The 22523-nt window shown below is 37.0% G+C and overlaps 1 protein-coding gene across 1 annotated transcript in view; it reads right to left on the bottom strand.

Moving 5' to 3' along the window:
• Window positions 1-22523, bottom strand: part of GTF2H1 (general transcription factor IIH subunit 1) — a 37472-nt gene that overhangs the window by 5706 nt on the left and 9243 nt on the right. The window contains exons 3-14 of the mRNA XM_045484710.1: window positions 19437-19629; window positions 18501-18666; window positions 17038-17131; window positions 15447-15596; window positions 15234-15313; window positions 11031-11158; window positions 10834-10921; window positions 6174-6262; window positions 5674-5791; window positions 2058-2148; window positions 1474-1589; window positions 100-192 (exon numbers count right to left, since the gene is read on the bottom strand). Coding sequence (XP_045340666.1) covers window positions 100-192; window positions 1474-1589; window positions 2058-2148; window positions 5674-5791; window positions 6174-6262; window positions 10834-10921; window positions 11031-11158; window positions 15234-15313; window positions 15447-15596; window positions 17038-17131; window positions 18501-18666; window positions 19437-19629 — 1406 coding nt within the window. The remainder of the gene's footprint in view (window positions 1-99; window positions 193-1473; window positions 1590-2057; window positions 2149-5673; window positions 5792-6173; window positions 6263-10833; window positions 10922-11030; window positions 11159-15233; window positions 15314-15446; window positions 15597-17037; window positions 17132-18500; window positions 18667-19436; window positions 19630-22523) is intronic.

Raw genomic sequence — 22523 nt, 5'->3', positions numbered from 1 at the left:
AAGAGCCAATGTATCTACTCATTTACATGAAAACAAAGTTAATTTCATCATTTTGCTACACAGAGAATGAGAATCAGGCCAATCAGATTGTTGCCTTACGTTTGTGCTTAAATACTGTCTCCGAATTTTTTCTTGGAATGGGCAGAGCTTTGTAACTTGAAATCGTTCCAAATTACTTTTCATTTTCACTACCTAAAAAAAGATGAGAGAAATTAATAAAATACAGAGAAATCTCAAAGAACCTTTAAGAAGCAAGAGAAAAAGATAGATAGGAAGGTTACTTTTTTTTTTTTTTAATACATTAATTGCCTTCAGGCAGAGAAGCAGTATCTACCACCCCTCAGAGATAATTAACACTTTGGTTCATAATTCATATCCCTCTCAATATTTTTTTGTATATGTGTATAAATGCATTTATTATACTGTTTTAAAATTTCACTTGGTTTAACGTGAACATCTTTCGATCATTAAATACTCATCTAAGTCACTGTTTAAAATGGATGCATTGTATTCAGTGTACGGGCATACCAAATGCTTCTTTAACCAAGCCCCTTCTGGTCAAGAGTTAGGCCAGTTCCACATCTTTCGGAGACAGTGGTAGAGGAACATCTCTACTGCTAAATATTTATAAATATTCTTAATTACTTCCTTAGGTTAAATTTCTGAGTGTTGAATTTCTGGGTCAAACTTTTTTTTTAAAAGGTAGTATGAATAATAAAAGAAAGAACTCTCGGCAACTCAGCCATCACTGATCACTTAAAATTTTTTCTTTTAAAAATCATTGATAAAAAAATAAAATAAAATAAAAAAAATAAACAATTGATAAAAAAATGCTCTTTTGCTGTAGCGTTAAAGATGAACTTATTTGAATACTAGTGAGTATGAAAATTTCCTCTTAGGTTTCCTGAACCACCCGCATTCTTTAGTGAGGGGCCTGTTAAAAGTCTCTTGCCTATTATTTTTAATGGGGTATTTACCGTTCTCTTAAGAAATGTTTATAAGCGTAATCTATATAGTTAAGCTATTACTATTAAAGCTGTAAATATTTTCCCATGTATCAACTGTCCTTTAATTGATTAAAAGGGTTTTAGTGTTAAACAGCTAGTGCTGTATTTGTTGTCAATTTAAGTTTGAATTTAATTACCTCTAAAAAATATACCAAATAAATAATTTTACTGATGTGATTTGTTTTGCATCTGTGTTCTTCAATTATTCCCAGTGGCTTAGAGGTAGACACAAGTTTTAAGACGTACAATCATAAGTTATAGAACTGGCCTGTATCTCAAATTTCTTCATCTATAAAATGGGTTTTAATACCTACCTCCATCAGGATGCTGAAGGCTTAAATTAACGTATGCAAGTGCTTATCCCAGTGTCTAGCACATGGTAAACAATACAATTTTCCAATTTCAAAACAGTATCTCACTAAGTCACACTACCACTGAGCTGGCTGTGTTTGGAATTAATTCTGACCTTTTCTTCTAGGAATGGTGTATTAACGGGAAAGCAGGACCAGAAGTGCCGTAGAAGTTCCCCAACAGCCACATACAGGTGTTTCAACTCAGACTGAATATCATTTGGCACCATCTCTGCAGAAGAAACAAGAGGTCTATAGGATAAAGGTTATTTTTACATATGTATAGCTTCTGAAAGAACGACCACTCATAGAATAAATCTGAACGTGTGTTCTCGGCCAATGCCAAACCAGGATGTGCTATTCTGAGATAAGTTACCGATTTTGTGGCTAACAGATCCCAGAGTTTAAATTCCCTTGGATTTTGGAGCAATTTTCAGATTTCCCTTTATTCTAAGAGGTGTAAAGTAAAAAAGAAGGCTTTTGGTATGCTATAGGGAGACTAGCAATGCACCACTCTTTGTACTATTAAGACAATTACGAAACCTAAGCTCTTGTCTAAATAGATCTCAGGATCTATATGCACAAAAAAAAAATTTCAGAAAGCTCCAAACAAAAACCAATGTAACTTTAGCATTCCTCTCAAGCTGCTCTTTAGAGCTCATTTAAATAAAGGGGCAGCAACAGAAAGCCCAGCACATACGGTTTATGGCTTGCTGTGTCCCTCCCTGCATAAGTGCTCCTCCAGGTGACAGTGTTGTGATAGTACTGCTGGCAGCACTACTTGAGAGAACCTGCAAGAAACGAAGACACAGAAAGTGATTTCCTCTTCCTGTCATCTTTCTTACCTAACATTTCAGTTTTACAGCAAAATGGTCAGTGCATCTTTACTCCTGCATAAACACATAATCTACAGCCACTAGAGTGAACTACTTTGTGTGAGGCCAGAAACACAGTGTGCATAGAAACAGAATACCTACCAGTCTTCCAGTAATGCCTGGCACGTCTTTAGACCTCAAAAGTCACACTTTTGCCCTTCTTAAGTACCAACTCAACTTGTGAACTCTACAACTGAAGCTAAAACTGAGCTTAAGAAAACAACTAAAACAACATGTTAACATGTATACTTACTGGCAGCTAGGGGGAAACAAGAGAAAACTCAACAAGAGCAGAAATATATCATTTGTAGTTTTCCAAGGAAGTGAATACTTAACCAAAAGGGGAAAAAACACACTCCCCACTGTATCAGTATCAACAGTTAGGAAAATAATTCACATATCTGAATATTCAGTGAGTGCCTAACAAGTGCCAGGCACTGTGGTTATAGAGGAACAAGTCATTTGTTGAATAGCTCAAGTGCAGGGTTACCCTCTCTAAGGCTTTTCAATGGAGTTTTTATTAAGTAGAAATCCATGGTATATGGACTGGGTGAAAACAAAATTTCAACTTGGTGTAAGAGTACAGGATATGACCACCACAAGTTAAGGGGACATGGGAGTTCATGTTATTCTTATTTACTTTTGTCAGAAATTTTATAATGCTTTGGAACTAGAAGCTTCTGTGATTGCTGAGCTGGCTGACTAGCCACGGGCCGTACTCAGGTATATACACCCAGACAATTGATTTCTTGGGCCTTCCTAACTCAATTCATGTGTCTCAGATATGAAATCATTTTTGGCATGCAGGGTGAGTATGGGGAAGAATTTAAGTATCTAGGATTGACCACAGCTTGAAAAAGTTAGGAGGATCTACTTAGGCCCAAGGGCCAGATGCTGGGTTACACTACAGATGAAAAAAAGGAGTCAAATTATCCCACAATTGTTATGTGTACATATATGAACATATATGTATTTCCTAGCTCTGTTCGCGGAGGGGACGATAAACCAGTAGCAAATGACACCCCAAGAGCAACCAGTACACCACACCCAGATCTTGGTTTCTAAGTGTACCCAACCTTAAAAAAGATTCTGTGGCTGGGGCAGGGCAAGCATAAGACGAACCTGAAACATCTATCTCATCGTTCCATAAAGTAAGGTACTCAAAAGGAGGTGCTCAAAAATTGATGAGGACATTGTCAGAAAGCTATAGGAGCCAGTGTGAAGGGTGTGGGAAGGGTCTGATTGCAAAGAGGCATGAGTACATTTTTGGGGGTGACAAAATTTTTTTTTTAATTGTGTCAGTGGTTACACAACTGTGTTTATTAAAATTTGCAGAAGAGACTAAAAAAGGTACATTTAACTATGTAAATTATACTTTAGTTTAACAAAAATACAGCAACAGTTCATAACCCACAAAATAATGTAAAAACCCATGAGTCCATTCTATTATAAATAAACACAGAAGGAAAGGGAAGCTCTTTGTCTTAGCAAAGTGTCAACTGACAAATGTAGAAGGGATGACGGAATTAGAAAATCACCACTTCACCACCACCACCACAGAAGTAAGTGTTTTGGTAAGAATCATCAACAGATTCTAAAAAACTAGTGGGTAAAAGTTTGATAGGAAATAGAATATTTATATGGTCTTAAAATATCTCTCGAGATACTCATTACAGAGGGAAAAATATTAACTTTTTGGTGGAAAAACCAGGTAGATACTACCCTACCCAAGTGATCAAAAGTTAGGACAAATTAAGTATGTGCTCCTGATACGATACACTGAGGATGACACATCATTTCTGTGGTATTCTTGCCCAAAATGCTTAATGTGAATCTAGTCATAAGGAAACATTAGAGAAACTCAAAGTGAGGGTATTTTACAAAAACTGGCTTTTATTCAAATATCAAGATCATGAAAAACAAAGAGAGATTGAAAAACGATACCATTTTACCTTATTTATTTATTTATTTATTTATAAAATGATACCATTTTAAAAGAGACTAAAAAACATGAGAACTAAATGCAACTCAATGAACTTGACTTGGATGCTGGACCAAGAAAAAAAAAGTTTTCTTTTGCTCCAAGGGACACTGGTGGTACAACTGGTAAAATTTTTGTTAAGACTTATAGGCTGGATAATACTTTATCAATGTTAGGGGCACCTGGGTGGCTGAGTCGGTTAAGCGTCTGACTTCAGCTCAGGGCATCATCTGGTGACTTGGGAGTCTGAACCCCATGTCAGGCTCTCTGCTCTCAGCATGGAGTCTGCTTTGGATCCTCTGTCTCCCTCTCTCTATGCCCCTAACCTGCTTGCACTCTCTCAAAAATAAACAAATATTAAAAAAAAAATTCTTTATCAATGTTAACTTATCGTTTCTGTAATTGTACTATGTTATGTATGAGAATTGTACTGTGTTATTTATGAGAATGTCTTGTTTTAGGAAATACACACTGAAATATTTGAGTTTCTATCTCAAAACAGCCAGAAAACATTTTTTTGGAACTTTCTGTAAGTAAAAAAAATAAGTTCCAATATGTGGTAAGCACTACAAGACAGATGTGAACTCTGATTCAGAGTTTACAAAAATAGACAAAAGATGTGCCCCACCCCCTCCCCACCTCCAAAACTTGCTACTGGGCATGCTGAGGATTGCTTTACTGAGACAATGTAATTTGAGTTCAGTTTTGAATAATTATTATTAGGTCCTCAGGGTCAGGAAACAGGCTAAGAGAGAAAGTATGACTTTGTTTTCTAGGCAGTTTTGTGTGTTAGGCTGGAGAGAGGACTCTTGGTTGTGTGGAAAGGAATGGTGGAAATGCAGCTGGAGATGTGGGTTCGGGCCAGACGTAAAGATTCTGGCACACCAGATGAGGTATCCAGACAGTAACTATAGCAACAAAAGGGGGCAGTAAAGGATTCAAGCTACAGGGTGATAAATTTGTTTTTAGAAAGAGAACTTGTAGTGGCATTGTGGAAAACTACTCAGGTTTGCTTAAACCAAGGTGATAGGAGTCAAGAAATAATGAAGAATGGACAGAACTTGCTGATCCATTTAAGTATGAATAAGAGCAGGGAAAAATAAAGACTAGATAATAAGATCTATTTTATATATTCTAGTTTAAAGTCATGCAAAATATTTAGACAGTGATGTCCACAAGTTTTCTGGAAACCTGGGAAATTTCCCCAGCAACACTATGTATACAGAAGGGAAAAAATTGGCACAAAACTCATTATTTTATTCTTCATTACCACCTTAACTTCAGATGCTTCTTGAATATGCCAAATACCTTTTTCTTCCTACCTCTTTTTTTCAATTTATTTAGTGGCAATATGTCTTTAAACGCAATTAAAACAGTTTATATAATTCAATGTGTTTGTCCTCATAAATTGAGGAAATATCTAAGGGAACTTTGGTTTTCAAACAGTACAAGTCACCTACCTGAGTTAATTTGGGTGTATAAGCTTCCATTTCTTGCCTAATACTTTGAAAAGAATTAATAATGTCCTGACTTGTTGCATACTGTAGTGACTGGATTGGAGTTGGACCATGATAATACCTGAAGATTAGCAAGGAAGAAAGAAATGACTCATAACACAGAATAAAGGCATGTAACATTTGTCCTTCAAATATTTTAGCAGTCTCAATATAACATTATCCCCAAAGCAAAAAATAATATAAGCTAAATAGATTTCAATAAAGTAACTTAATTCCTATATGGGCAGTAAGCAAACAGTACAGAGAACACATTTTTATCTTGGCTTTGATCATTTAGCATCCTTTTCTGAAATGCACAAAGTAAATTCTCAAAGAAAAAGATAATATATTTTTATGGTAAAGTGATTTACAACTGGAATGCTATACTTGCAGAATATACTCTGCAGTGACTTGTGTTATAAAACTATTGTGTCTCAGGTTAATTTAATATTGACCAAACTTACCTATCTGACTTCTTGAGGTTTAGTGCAATTGTTTTTATGGAATTATTTTTTCCCAAGTCTTCATATTCAATGGACTCTTGTAACTTCGCCTATAATTATTAACACAGCACTTTATATGGAAACTTTTCCTTACTAGAGTAATGAACATGATTGAAAAAGTACAACTCTACAGAGAGTAAAATATGAAGTCTTCCCACCATGAGCTTCAGTTCCTAGAGATAACTGCTCTACAATTGGTTGAACTCATTTTCTCACCAACTATTTACAGAATACCTGTTTTCCTACACTCTGACCATATTATTACTGAACCTTTAATTTTTAATAGTCTGGCAGATGAAAATGGTATCTTTTACTATTTTTCCACCACATAAGACTATTTTTTTTTTCCTAAGTAGACTTCACACCCAGCACAGAGCCCAATTCAGTGCTTGAATTCACGACCCTGAGATCAAGACCTGAGCAGAGGTCAAGAGTCGGACATTTAACTGATTGAGCCACCCAGGAGGCCAAAAGACAAATTTATTGTTTAAGTGTTGTAAATACGTTTTCTTCCAATTGGGCGTTTTTTGGTTTTAACTATCCCTTTTTTGCTTATTCTTCTGTGGATTAATATTCTGCTTAAATCTTTGATCCACTTAGAATTTATTTTGGAATAAGAAGTAAGGCAGGGAATCTGAGCTTCCTTTTACTAAATTATTAATCAGTCCTCTTAACACTTGTTTGTAGAATAATCTGTCTTGTCCCATTAATTCTGAAATATCATGTTTATCATATATATATTTAATTCTTCCATGTATTTGGGTTTACTTCTGTACTCTTTACTTTGTTTTGCTCATCTTTCTCCTGTACTAGTAACAAACTGCTAAATTTCTACAGCCTACTTTATAAGACACAAGAAAGCAATCTACATGGACATTTGTGAAAATAATTCTACAACATTTCAGCCTTTACACAGCAATGAAACCTTTCTTTTTTAGTTTTATTTTCTTAATGTTTATTCATTTTTGAGAGACAGAGAGGGACAGACTGTGAGTGGAGTAGGGGCAGAGAGAGAGGGAGACACAGAGACCAAAGCAGGCTCCAGGCTCTGAGCTGTCAGCACAGAGCCCAACACGGGGCTTGAACTCACAAACTGTGAGATTGTGACCTGAGCTGAAGTCGGACACCCAACTGACTGAGCCACCCAGGTGCCCTTTTAACAATGAAACCTTCTGGTCAACCCTCACCTGTAGTACCAGGACTAGGATTAAAACATTTAGGTTATTAAGTAACTCTCAAAAAGGATTTGAAAACTTAGTATTTTAATTTTTTTTTTTTTTTCAACGTTTTTATTTATTTTTGGGACAGAGAGAGAGCATGAACGGGGGAGGGGCAGAGAGAGAGGGAGACACAGAATCGGAAGCAGGCTCCAGGCTCTGAGCCATCAGCCCAGAGCCTGACGCGGGGCTCGAACTCACGGACCGCGAGATCGCGACCTGGCTGAAGTCGGACGCTTAACCGACTGCGCCACCCAGGCGCCCCGAAAACTTAGTATTTTAAAGTGTCCCTATTTTGACAGTCTGAATAGTCCTCTTGTAGTTTAGGAACAGACCTGACAGTAGAATATTCAAAGTAACACATTCATCAGCCCCACTTTACCTGGACTCAGCCTAATTTTTTACTACTTTCTCAACTCTATACCCTTCAGCTAAATTCAAGGCATACCAATATCTTCATTACTTTCCATGTATGTCAAGCTCATTTCTACCCCTGCTGTTGCCTAAGTCATGTCCCTCCCTAACCTCCCGTAACAACCCAAATCCTACACCTCTGCTAAGGCCTCGTTAGGCATCCTGACTCACATACCTAAATGAAAAATCTATAAAGTAAGGACTTTGTCTATCACTACTTCTGAATCTCTCATTCTTTAAGACCCTTTTGCAGAACATAGAGCAGACTATTTCAAACTATTGATTTGAAAGAACAGAGTCAGTAATATTGAATATTGTGAAAACACAACAAACCATGACTTTTGACAACTCTTTAATTACCAAGAATCAAATGTACTTAGTGCACAGTACTGCAAAGAGTGTCACTTCCTGTATTTCTCCTTAAACTCCTCTCTATAACTTTCATTTCATTTTTTATTTTATTAACGTTTATTTACTTATTTGGAGAGAGAGTGCATGCATGCATGTGAGGGGGAGAGTGAGAGCGAGAGAATCCTAAGCAGACTTCCACACAGTTAGTGTGGAGCCTAATGAGGGCTCGATCTCACTAATCGTGAGACTATGTGACCCGAGCCGAAATTAATGGTCACTCAACTGAGTTCAGTCAACTGACTGAGCCACCCAAGCGCCCCTGTAACTTTAATTTTCATTTCACTTTTCTTAGTCATTTATTTATGGCTTAAATAAGTATTTTTTTTTCAACGTTTTTTTATTTTTTTTTATTTTTGGGACAGAGAATGAACGGGGGAGGGGCAGAGAGAGAGGGAGACACAGAATCGGAAACAGGCTCCAGGCTCTGAGCCATCAGCCCAGAGCCCGACGCGGGGCTCGAACTCACGGACCTCGAGATCGTGACCTGGCTGAAGTCGGACGCTTAACCGACTGCGCCACCCAGGCGCCCCTTAAATAAGTATTTTTTAAAGGAGTACACCAAGTGATGATCACCAAGCATTGTATGTAAGTACTGAATCACTAAATTGTACACCTAAAACTAGTATTACATTGTACGTTAACTAACAGGAATTTAAATAAAAACTTGGGGCGCCAAGGTGGCTCAGTCGGTTAAGCATTCAACTTCAGTTCAGGTCATGATCTTGCAGTTCATGGGTTCAAGCCCTTTGTAGGGCTCTGTTGACAGCTCAGAGCCTGGAGCCTGCTGCAGATTCTGTGTCTCCTTCTCTCTCACTCCTGCCCCGCTCATGCTCTGTCTCTCTCTCTCTCAAAAATAAATAAACATTTAAAAAAATAGTTAAAAACTTAAGAAAAAAAATAGTTTCTTGGGTTTGTTAATTTTAAAAGTGTATATGCCTGTAAAAACATATTAAGTTACTGAAACATGAACTCAAGTTAAAAATCACCCATAATCCCTTTATGGAAAGATAACCCCTTAGCGTATGTTTCTGAGGTCCTTTTTAAAAATTTCTTAAAAGTTTTTTTTACATATGAAATTGTGTCACATAGTCTGATCTGTGAACTTTTTATTTAATTCATTAATTTTTATTCTGGTTCCTATTGTAAATAACACTACTATACTTTTTTTTTTCACATTTACTTTTTATTTATTTTGAGAGACATACAGAGCAAGTGGGGGACGGGCAGAGAGAGAGGGAGACAAATCCTAAGCATACTCCACAGTGTCAGCACAGAGCCCGATGCAGGGCTTGAATTCACACAACGGGCGATCATGACCTGAATCAAAGTCAAGAGTCAGACGCTCGACCAACTGAGCCACCCAGGCACCCCCACAATTACTATACCTTATTTTGAAATTGTTCTTTTGATTTTGTCTTCCCTATAGACACTGAACGCTGAGAATAAGAACTGTTAAATTCATTTTTGTTTCCCACCCCTTAGTATTTTAGGCAACTCAAAAATGGTTTCTTGGGTGCCTGGGTGGCTCAGTCAGTTGAGCCTCTGACTCTTGATTCTGGGTCAGGTCATGATCTCATGGTTTGTGAGATCAAGCCCTACGTTTGGCTCTGCACTGAAAGCATGGAGCCTGCTTGGGATTCTCTCTGTCCCTCTCATGCATGTACGTACTCTCTCTCTCAAACAATTAAAAAAATTGGTGTCTTTAATTTTTTATGAACTACACTACTGTTATGGTAAATGTGAACTCCTTTCAATTCAGTAGGTCATGAATCCTTTTCAAGTTATTCATGGCTGCATCAATCTACATTGTTTGGACACACCACAGATATTATTAGGATATTTGTTATTTTCTCTATTATGGTACTGTAATGAATATTTATATCTAAATCTTTTCACATCTTTACCTTTTTAAATAAGTGTCCAAAATGAAATGCTGTCCCAAAATGGACAGGGCAATAAACCTTTAAAATTTTAATATATATTGCCTAATTGCCCTCTAAGAAAACTTTATCATATTCATTTTTTGTAATTGGGAAGGAACTTTAAAAAACTGAAAGAGTAGTTTGGCAAAGTTGCAAAGAAAGAAGAAATATGGAAGTAGACAATTGTGTCCTTATTCTCTCATAGCCCTAAATGATTTCTTCAATATCTAACGAGAACACATTTCTAGCGCTGAAATATATAAGAGCTTAATATATAAGAGCTCTAGCTCTTAATATAAGGCCCAAACCCTATCTTCTAAAATCATATACACAGACCTTTAGTTTTTATTCTTGTCATATTGCCTTTGTTGATACTCTTGCCCACAACACAAACTGTATGTGTAGATGTGAAGGAAAAAAAGAGAAGAAAGCCAATAAAAACAGTGAATAGACAGGAGTTCATGGAAAGGTGGCTGGCAAGTTAAAACCAAGAAAGTGTTCTTTTAAGTGTTCTATAACTTATGCCAAACACCTAATGTCTCGACCAGAAGAACGGAGTCATTTTAAATAATCAAGGATCAACATAAAGTACTAGTAAGTTATACAAGGTTTCTGGAGAAACCTGAGTTCTAAACGTTCCACACTTTTTACTCATACCCTTTTGACTGCTGGTTGGAAGCAATCTGCATCTCCAGAATTTCCATCAATGCTGCTGGGCTCACCATTTTGTTCATTTTGTGCTTCTCTTAAAACAAAGTGGGAAAAATGTTAAAAATCACAAGCAGAGCAACAATACAACTCCATCTGGCTATCTTGAAAAGTCCAGTTATTGAACCTTTGCATGTATACTTAACTGTTTCCTGAGACCTGCTGCCAGGACCATGGCACTGTGATGGTTAAACCTCTTGATGATGGCAGCATTACTATTCTCCTTTATGGATTTGGAATTAGAAGCAGATGGCACAGAAGAAATGCCATAGCCCTAGGAGAAACAATTTAGAGGATTAAAATTCAAAATAAAATTCTAGTTTTCTTACCCATTATGAGAGATATGCTGGCTGAAAACACTGGATGATGGGACTTCATTAATTCTGAGAATTACTTAATTTTTACAGGTAAACATTTAAAAATAAGTTACAGATTAAAAATATGACATATTCCTTCTGGCTTCACAAAAATAATCTTAACCTTAAACCATGCATTTGTTTTTAAGATTTTATTTTTAAAAGTAATCTCTACACCCAATGTGGGGCTCAAAGTTGTTCACATCCTTTAGATCAAGAGTTGCATGCTCTACCGAGTCAGCCAGGTGCCTCGAAACATGCATTTTTTAAAGACCAGTTTTAGATATAGCTAGCAAAATATTAAATGAAGTAATAGAATATGGTAGGGGGAAAAAAAAGCATGGACTTTGGAGTCAGATAGATATGTTTTCAAATTCTGGCTTTATAACTTTGCTAGTATTAGTGTAAGCAAGTCTAAGCTATGTAAAATGAGATACTGGAGAAATAGATATTTTCAAACATGTATTGAGTTTATGCTATGTGCTAGGCCCTATAGACAGAAACTTAATATGATCTTGTGCCAAAGGAGCCAGTATAGTAGTTAGTGGGATGCTGGGCTGTAAGTGTACACGTAGTTAAAACTTATATGATGTGCTGTAATAGAAAAAGTAGCCAATCCCACTGGAGGAGAGCAGAGGTAGATTCAAAAAAGCTTCAAGAAGCACCATAAGTTGAATAAGTGCTTGCAAGCCAGACATAGAGACAATGATACTTTAGGGAGAAAAATCTGCTTAAACAAAGGTACAGAAGCAACAGAATACATATTATGAGTTTTTTTCTGTATTGCAGTACACTTGGAATGAAGGGTGGGCCAGGGATTGGTAAGACATAAGACTAAAGATGTAAAAGAAAAATGACAAAAAGACTCATATACCATTCATTCATTTATCAAATAACTACTGACTGCCTAATACATGCCATGTATGGGTGACGAGCCAATACAACAAGAAGAGTCACCCTCTGACAAGATAAAAAGATCACTTTTGAAAATGACTGATGGTATGAAAAAAATAAAGAGGGGTGGCATGATATAGTGACTAGATGGAGAGGAGGAGCTACTTTAGATAGAAAGGTTAGGGAAGGTCTCTCTTGAGGAAGTAGCATTTGAACAGATGTCTAAAAGATGAGTAAAAGCTAGTTAGGTGGAAGAACAGGGGGGAGAAACAGTAAGTGCAAAGACCCTGAGGTAGAAAAAGCCTGGAACAGACCTGAAAGAAGGTGTAGCCCAAAGTGAGGTAGAAGCAGACAGAGTCCAAGTCAAGAAGAGCCTTGAAGGAGTTTTGATTTTTATTTTAATTTCAATGAGAATCCATCAAAGAGTTTTACATAGGAAACTATTATGATCTGATTTATAACTCTTACTGCTAGGGGAGAATAAATTATAGGGAAAAACAGTGGAAATAGGAATACCAATTAGGAGGCTAACGCAAGCAATCAAGACAAAAATGGTGGTAGCCTAATAGTGAGGGTGTAAGGGTACAGATGGACAGATGTGGACAAATCAGAGATGTTTTGTAGAGGACTTACTGATGAACTGAGTTTTGGAGGTGAAGGAAAGGAAGGAATCAAGGAGACTCCCAGGTTTTGGCTTGAGCAACTGTGTCTATGGCAATGTTTTTTTTGGTTTTTACTGAGATGGGAAAGACTCAGAAAGAAACAGATATATGAGGAATAAAAGGTTCCAGTTTGGACATGCTATGCTGAGATGTCTGAAATATCTAAGTGAAGATATCAAGTAAACAGGCAGATGTACGATTTTGGGAGTTCTGGGGTTAGAGAGACCACAGCTACCTGGGATTCATCATTTCATATTCATCATCATCAATATTAGTATTCAAAGCAATGGAATGAAGAGAATGTATTCAGAAGGTGGCCCAAGGCCATACCTAGGACAGTTATAACACCTAGAGGATGAAAGAAAAAGGCACCAAAGGAAAAAGTGAATCAACCAAGATCTCTATTAAGGGGTTTGGTTATATATATGTTTACATATCCATACAATCAAATATTGTATAGCACTAAAAACAGAAATTATAGTAACACCTATTATTTGTTGAGTACTCACTGTGTACCACACTCTTTTAACTCTTGTAGCAATCCCATAAAGTCCGCACTTTTTTGGTTTTGCATTTTTTCCAGAGATATAATTGACATGTAACATTTTAGAAGTTAAAGGTATAAATGTGTTGATTTGATACTTACGTGCTCCGACATGATACCCTACAGCTAACTAACATCTCTATCATGTCACATACTTACCATTTTTTGTTTCAAGGTAAGGGCAATTAAGATGCAGCGACTCTGAAGTTTATAACACAGCACTGTTGACTCCGCTGTGCATTAGATATCTAAAACTTATTTATCTACTAGTGGCAAGTTGATACCCTTAAACAACATCTCAACTTTCCTACTCCCTACTAAGATCAGTACTATTAACCTCATTTTATAAGAAAACTGGGCTTGAGGGCAGGGGGAAGCACTAAAATCTTTTCCCCATATTAAGCTTCATTTTTTTCGGGATGACTTCAGAGGGTCATATTTTAATGTGTTGAAATTCAGCAAGGAAGTGCCTGAATGTGGAGAATTACCAAGAAAACTAAATTTCATTAAGGAAATGACTTATCTGGGCACCAAGGGTTATTTTCTGTTAATTTATAATCTAGACTGTAGGTCAAAATTTTAACATTAGTTTCCTCACTTGGAGAGTACATACATGAAAATAAAGGAAAAAGTTAAGAAAAATAAGATAGGAAGGTATAAGCATGTGTATATGGCCAGCAGAAGAGAAACCAAAAGAAAGGTAAGAAAATGAAAATATAAGTGTGAAGAGAATACCTGAGGAAGGCAGGTTCCTACCCTAGAAGATACAAACAGGAATGGGATTTGCCCTAATCAGAAGGGATCATATCTCTCTCCATGACTGGATAAATCTGTAAGTCTGGAGACACGATGCAGGGGTAGGTAGCTCACACTTGATGGTCTAGTTGTTGAAACATATTGGAGCTAGCATAGGGTAAGGGTCATGAGTGTGTTCAAGGTCTGCCAAATAGTGGGCTATGGAAAAATGCTTGTTATCTTTTCTTCATCTACTAATATTTATCCGCATTTCTTTAGATTAATGTCAGCTAGAGCATAAAGCTGGACTCACAAATACATGTTAAGCCTTCACATTATTACCTAGAGAATTGCTATGTGGAAGCTAGAAAATTCTTTTATTTTTTATTTTTTTATTTTTTTAAGTTTATTTAATTTTGAGAGAGAGAGAGAGAGTACAACGGGGGAGAGGAAGAGAGAGAGGGAGACACAGAATCTGAAGCAGGCTCCAGGCTCTGAGCTGCCAGAACACAGCCTGATGCGGGCTTGAACCCACAAACCATGAGATCATGACCTGAGCTGAAGTCCAACACTCAACCGACTAAAATTCTGTTACAAAAGTTTTAGCAACGCCTATAAGTTCAATTCTCCAAGGCAATTTTAATAGCAAACAGTGCTAAGAAGCACTTCTGATAAATCACTCCAAGTAACAGTACTTTGTGTATTTTATTCTCAGAAGTGGAATATCTACACGGAAGGCAATTTTTAAACTAGTTGAAACTAGGAAGACTGTTTTTTCTCATAAATTCCTTTTTTTAACTAAAATTTATGGGGCACCTGGGCGGCTCAACCAGTTAAGCGTCTGACTTCGGCTCAGGTCATGATCTCACAGTTCGTGGGTTCGAGCCCTACATCGGGCTCTGTGCTGACAGTTCAGAGCCCGGAGCCTGCCTTGGATTCTGTGTCTCCCTCTCTCTCTGCTCCTACCTCTGTCTCATGCTCTGTCTCTATCTCTCAAAAATAAACAAAAGTTAAAAAAAAAATTTTTAATTTGTTTGTTTTTTAGTAGGCTCTATGCCCAATGTGGGGCTCAAATTCACAACCCCTAGATCAAGAGTTGCATGCTCTACCAACTGAGCCAGCCAGGCACCCCTCTCATATTCTTTTGGTACTGCTTACCTCATCTAACGGTTTATCTTCCAAAGCTGTCAAGTCAAGCAGTGGGTTTTTTACTCCTAGTGAAACCATGGTTTTTAACCCTACAAAATCAATGAAATAAAAGTTGGTCAAGTCTTACCTTTCTCAAAAATAAAAAAAGTCATTAACAGCACTATAACTAGAGGACTAGAGAACAGCAAATTAAATTTTAGCATGTGAGGGATAAGCAGTTACCTTTTTCATCTATTTTGGCACATTCTGCAAAGAGGTCTTTTGACCCTGTATTCAGCCGGTCCCTGTGAAAATAATGGGACTGAAAAAAACGTGTCCAAAATTCCTTTTCTGTCATGTTGTGGGGAACATTTTCTGCATATTTCATTTTTACTGTGGAAAAAAACCGTAATAGTTACATGCAGAGTTTCCATTTCTTAAAACTTCTTAAATTAGTTGAAATACAGAATAGCAAAAACTAGATTACTAAACTGCTCAACTTTACATACCGTATATAATAATCTAATTGTAAATTTGAAATATAACTTGAGAGACTAGGTGAGGCACTCACTACTGTATAAATCTTAACCAATTACAAACGAAACCTTATTTTGCACCAGAAGAATTAACAAGTTTCAAAGTTTTAGTAGAAATACCAAGAATCAATACCCACTAGGACTATCAGTTCAGCACACCCCAGAAGCTCACAATCCAGTGAGCAAAGAGGTTAAGAGCATGGTCTCTTGAGCCAGAGAGCCTGGGTTTGAAATTCTAGGTCTGCCACTTACTATCTATAACCTTGTGTAAATTACTTAATCTTTCTCCATCTCGGTTTCCTCATCTGTCCTATGAGGGTATTAACACTGCCTACTTCATAGGGTTACTTGTGATGACTAAATGACTTAATATATATCAAGGCCTCGGAATGGCGTCTGGTATGTAATATGCACTACAGAATTACACTCTTATCAGAAAGATATAAAAATTACAACGTGATAACTTGTTGAGGCAGACACAAGCCCCTACAGAAGCAAAGGGGAGATGTATACCTGCCCAAAGAAGTCAGGATTTTACAGAGGTGGTAGTGAGGCAATACTCGTGTTGAATCCTATGGGGGAGTTATGTTTGTGAAGGACTAACGGGGCACAGTGAGGAAGTGAGAAGAGAGAACAGCATATGCTTTGAGACAGAACTGTTTGCTCAGCAGAATGACTGAAGTGGTGGGGTTCTCAACCTCAGCTGCACACCTTCAATTAATAAAGCTGGGATCAAGTCATTTATACTTTTAAGATGGTTTCTGCAAGGGTAATGATTTGTGGGTTAGAAAGGTCACTTTGGAGGCAGCATGAAGATGGATCTGAGTTAGCATTGTAGAAACTATGTACTGATACCTCTGGAGTAGGCCATCTTGTGCAGGTTTGCTGAAGGGTAAATAGAGTTTAAGAACCACTGATGGAAGAATGGAAAAATCATCATACCAATGAACTGATGACAGCACATTATATACTAAGCCCTTAATAACTATTATATGTCAGACGTTGGGTAAGTACTTCACGCGTATTTTATTGCACTTCATCAGGAATAAAGGTAAAGCTTTCTTTTTTTTAAACTAACAACTTTGACTTTTAATAATGGAAACAATTTGCCATTCCAGAATCAACTGTAGGGAAGAAAAATCTCCCCTAAAACAATAAACTCAATAAAATCGTAAGTACTGTAACTTTTTTACTTTGGCTATTTAAAATGCTCCCTTGCAATACTTGTTTTTCACTTAAGTATTATTACTGAATTCATCCAAATATTTCTACTATGTGGAAAGACTGATTCTTCTTACCTGCTGGATAGGTCCTAAATATGGACTCAATGATATCAGAGGTTAAATTGTATCTCAGACCATTACATCCGTCTGTTTGGGGCCGGACATCAGCCTAAAATAAAGACCACACGTATATATTTACTAGAATATTGGGGGAAGACGTGTAAACATACAATAGACACCGGACAAAGGTGGAAAAATAGACTTTCTGAATAAACTAGAGAGACAGAATACGTCCCTCACCTTTATTTTTGGCATAGAGATAGGGCTCAAAGAAGCCTGGCTTGGTTTCACATAGTCTTACTGATGTGAAATCAGTTTCCTTGAAAATTCAACATGGTCAAATAGGTATGTGTAAGTGTGGCCAAAGGAAGATAGCTAGTGGAGCTTTAACATAACACTTGTACAGTTACCAAAACAACTATAAACCTTGGTTACTAAATAAATAAATATTATCTGATTGGTTTCTTTCTTTTTTTTACTATTTTATTTGTTTTAATATGAAATTTACTGTCAAATTGGTTTCCATACAACACCCAGTGCTCATCCCAACAGGTGCCCTCCTTAATGTCCATCACTACTTTCCCCTCCTTCCCACCCCCCATCAACCCTCAGTGTATTCTGTTTTTTTAAGAGTCTCTTATGGTCTGACTGGTTTCTTTAGGAAAGGCCTCGTTCATTCAATTTACTACTAAGTGCCCAGAAAGATGCTAAACATATAACTGGTACTCAAATTCTTGTTAAATGCATAAACACTGCTTTGGTTCCACCAAAGTATAGACTAAATGAATACCATTTTCTAATTCCACAAGTAGGGTATTCTCAATCTTTCACTAAAATACATTTTACAAGTCTTTTTCTGTCATACCATGGTCATTCCACATTTAACTCTGCATTTATATATATAGCAATCATAAAATAAAGTATCAGAAAGCCCTAACTTTAAAAGAATTTGGGGAAACAAGTATTAGTCCAATTGCTAAAAGATTCTCTTTTATTAAACTCCACTTAATTTCCAGCATATTAGGGTCAAGTCCAAAAACCAAAAAAAAGTTAACTGGCAAGAAGAAGCATCTATTTAAAAAAAAATTTTTTTAACGTTTATTCATTTTTGAGAGAGACAGAGTGTGAGTGGAAGAGGGGCAGAGAGAGAGAGGGAGGGAGATGCAAAACGCAAAGCAGGCTCCAGGCTCTGAACTGTCAGCATAGAGCTTGACGGAGGGCTGGAACTCTTGAACCGCGAGATCATGACCTGAGCCAAAGTCGGACGCTTAACCGACTGAGCCACCCAGGGGTCACAAGAAGCATCTATTTAAAAAATACTGCATCTATTTTTAAAATACTTTAGAATACCATGGATACCAAAGTAACTACTGATTTGCTTTAAGGAAATGCGAAGTTTTACAAAAGAAATGGCATTGCTAACATATCTATCAGTTGTTTTTTTTTTTTCCCTTCAGAAGTCTAGAAGGGTCACATACCAGAAATGCTGCAGAAATGCCAACATCCTGCTTATGATTGGATGTAGAAGAACTCTCTGTCGCATTTATATTTAAACGATTGGCCCAGAATTCCTCAGCACTGATCACTTGACTCACAACAAGGTCTTTATAAAGCTGAAACAAAACAGGATCTTCTTGCAGCATTCTGGTGATAGAATATATTGAATATATTGAACTTCTAGAATAAAACACCATTTATGTTAACACTTTAAAAAGACTTAAAAAAAAAAAAAGACTTTAACAACACAAAACAGTGAGACCCACAACTTTCATTTTATGATGATGGAGCAGCAGAGGTCATTTAGTTCATCTCTTAATTCAAACTAAAAAAAAAAAACTTTTGGAGGAACAAATGAAGATAAATGGAAGTAAGTCTTTAGAAGCAAAGCCTAAATTCTCTGAGGGTTATTGGTGTTATTCATCTCAATATCCCAGTGATACAAAGATCACTATGTCTGTACTTGTATTGTACTGTATTCTCTTTTATAAATAAAGATGAAAGGGGAAGAGAAAAGGTATGCTTGAGATTTTCTGGACACTAATTTTTCATGGTGATAAGCACTTGGAGACTTAAGCATGGATGGCCTGGAAAATACTGGCAATGGAGTAATTCACCTTATCAGAAATTCTCATTACTTTACACGCTTTCTCAACTTTTTTATAGTGTGATTTTTCAGGTTTCTCATTTACAAACACATTCCTAATAGTTCAGTGTCTTCTCTGTGACGGAGAACTGGGAGAAGGAATTAAAGGCCTTGGCACCTCTGAATCTCAGTTCTGTTCCTCACCCGATTATTAGAGTTGAGGCAGTTAATTTAATGTAGTACAAGGGTTGAGACATAACAGCTGTTACTCTACTAAGAGACTGGAGAGAATCTAGTGTCCCTTCAAAAGGCTATTCTTTTCCTCCTTCACCTGTTTTTCTCTTCCAGTTCTTTATTTGCTTTCCTCTTGAATTTGGGCAGCAGCTGCTGAAGAAGGTCTTTCACTGCATCTCGCTCTTTCACAGCTGTGCTTTCATTGGAAAAATGGAAGTTAGTTGTGTCCCCTGCATGCAACACCAGCTGAAGTTGAATTTTAGCTTTTCCTTCTGGACTAATTTTCTGGCCTAAAAAGAAACATGAGACAAATTAGATGAGGACACCCACATTGTGGAAATCGTCCTACAATACGCCACTTCTCCTCCCAAGAAGATTCAGAATTCCTTTGGGCTTTAGCTGCCCTGTTCCAATCTTAATGCTTTTGCAGAAATGAACTCTTCTCAAATAATCCCATATAATCAGAGAATAGTTTAACAAATTCACCGCTAACACTCTGCTTCCTTCTTCAGCACCCTCTTTGTGTGGCACTTCTCACCTACTGCTTCCATCGCCAGATATTAAAGGGCTTTTGTTTCCACTCAACTGGGGAAAATCTCCAAATAGCCAACTAGGAGTCCTGACCGTGAACAGCTACCTCCAATCATCATTATCATAAATAAAAATGATTTGTCCTAATTCAAAAAGCTCCAAATCACAGCCCATGTCTTACTAACTGCAAAGAAGAATACATAATTTTACATTTGAGAGATCTGGTGTCATCACTTCAACCAAGTGATCAAACTTCATCTCATCCAGAGTCGGACAACCTGACACTACAGGCTTTCTCAGGGAATAGAATAGTAAGTAAAGACCACCACCTATGTGTTGTTCTTGCTGCAAATGTTTAACTTGAGTATAATCAAGCCTGTAAACTTTTCAGTTTATAAGAAACACAAGTATGCATGAAAATAATTTTCAAAAAACCTTGAGAGGATAAGCAGACATAATCAGAATGTATGATATTTGACAAGTCTATAAAGACTGAAGGTACTACAACTACATATGTGAACCCAGACTGGATAGGGTTTAAAAAAAAATCATTACTACAAAAGAACATTACTGGGACAACTGGGGATGTAACAATGTCCTGGATGTTTACTATTAAAATTTTCTCAGTGCGAAATATTACAAAGCAGAGTGTATGCACACGTAAGTCAGATATATTGTATAGTATGCATTGTACCATTCTTAAAATTTTTCTGTAACTTTGAAAATTTTCATAATAAATAGATGTTGGGAACCTCAAAATACATCCACATTATAGACAACTTGTACTCTTAAAGAGTGGGCCTCATGGCAACAGTAGTCCTTGTCTTCCACAGAGGGAGAGGGATGGAGGGGTTCTGTCTCATGAAATGGGAGACTCATGACAGTGTGAACATGCTGCCTAGAGCTCATGGTCCAAACCACCTACTAATCCCTAAACAAACTTTTTCAATCAAGATGCTGCTTCCAGACCAACAGTCTAGATGAAATATCTAACTACCAAAAGCAGCAATACGGAGCAATGTAGGCTGTCAGCCAGCCTATTGTGTCTTTCCATTTCTCCAAAACAAACCATCACTCCTTTTTATGCATCTTTTCTCAGTTACTGCTGTAGCCTGGCTCTTGCCTCTAAGAGGCCTATTTCTGAAGTTTTGTAATTAGCTAACCTAACTGCTGATTTTCACCTTAGTAATTTATTACTGATAATTTTCAATGGCTTCTTTCAGAAATGGGCTTTATTTCAAATATTCAACTTAAAATGAATACTGATCTGGCGCAGATCTAGATTTGAGTATGTGCTCTCCTTCCCAATAACAGAACTGTCAAGAAATAGGAGAAGGGTATATTCTTTACTGTACGTTGTGGGTATCACAATGAGTGCATGTTTTACAGAGCTACAGGACCAACTTCCTGTTGAAGAGAAATGCTAACAGAGGAAGTTCCTAATTTATGAGTCTCTTCTGGTACAAATGTTAGTTTGTAAGAGTACTATGAGGAACTTGGTGAGTCACTTTTCCACAGAAACAAAGTTTTAAAAGGAGGTAATATTATCAGAATAGCGGACAAAAGACCAGACAGCTTAGGCAGTACTTAATTATGATGAATTTCAAACAGTCTTTCCTTTTGAAAGTAAACATTCTAAATTATTTCAGTGAAAATGGATAAAAATCTTGGTCATTTCCAGTAGCAAAGTTGAGGTAAGTCCTTAGGGCAACTGTTCAAACACAAAGGACATTTACAAATCTAGCACCTGCAAGGTGAAGAGTGTCTTATTTTTTGAGGTATCACATTCCTTGAAATCTACATAAGATTTTATCTTGGAGAAGAATTTTATATCCAAGAAAATAAATGAATCCATATTAAGGTCACAGTTCAGACACCACAACATGTTAAGGATACTGTGCTCTGTATTTCTCCTATCTATATCCAATAAAAAATTGAGTCTATCTTCTCAACAGACAATGGCCACATAACCAAAGATTAACTACACAACTTTCTTAAACAATACAATTTCGTTAAAGGGCAATCTGGCATCAACCAACATTTTTTTTTTTTTTTTTTCCAACATTTATTTATTTTTGGGACAGAGAGAGACAGAGCATGAACGGGGGAGGGGCAGAGAGACAGGGAGACACAGAATCGGAAACAGGCTCCAGGCTCTGAGCCATCAGCCCAGAGCCCGACGCGGGGCTCGAACTCACGGACCGCGAGATCGTGACCTGGCTGAAGTCGGACGCTTAACCGACTGTGCCACCCAGGCGCCCCTCAACCAACATTTTAAATGCATGAACCATCTGAATCAGTAAATCCACTGCAGGGATGTATCCCACATATACAACCTCACAAAGATATTAGTACACAGACCTATACTGCAATACTGTTTGCAATAAAAAGAATTCTGAAAACTTCCTAACTGTCCTTCAAGGAAACTGATTAAATTATGATTCTATATCCATTCAGTGGAGTATTATGCAGCTCTTAAAAGTGGCGATGTGTGGAGACTTTTACATGATGTAGATTCACATGTGTAAAACTATATAAACTTTTATTATTATAAAGTGGGAAAGGCGGGTTACAGAATAACATATGTTCAGCGATCCCACTTTAACATTATTTCCATACAGCTGGTTTTTTGGACACTATAATAAAAAAATCC

Source organism: Leopardus geoffroyi, chromosome D1 (genome assembly GCF_018350155.1).
Source record: "Leopardus geoffroyi isolate Oge1 chromosome D1, O.geoffroyi_Oge1_pat1.0, whole genome shotgun sequence".
NCBI lineage: Eukaryota > Metazoa > Chordata > Mammalia > Carnivora > Felidae > Leopardus > Leopardus geoffroyi.
This window is presented reverse-complemented; position numbering and strand designations above follow the sequence as displayed.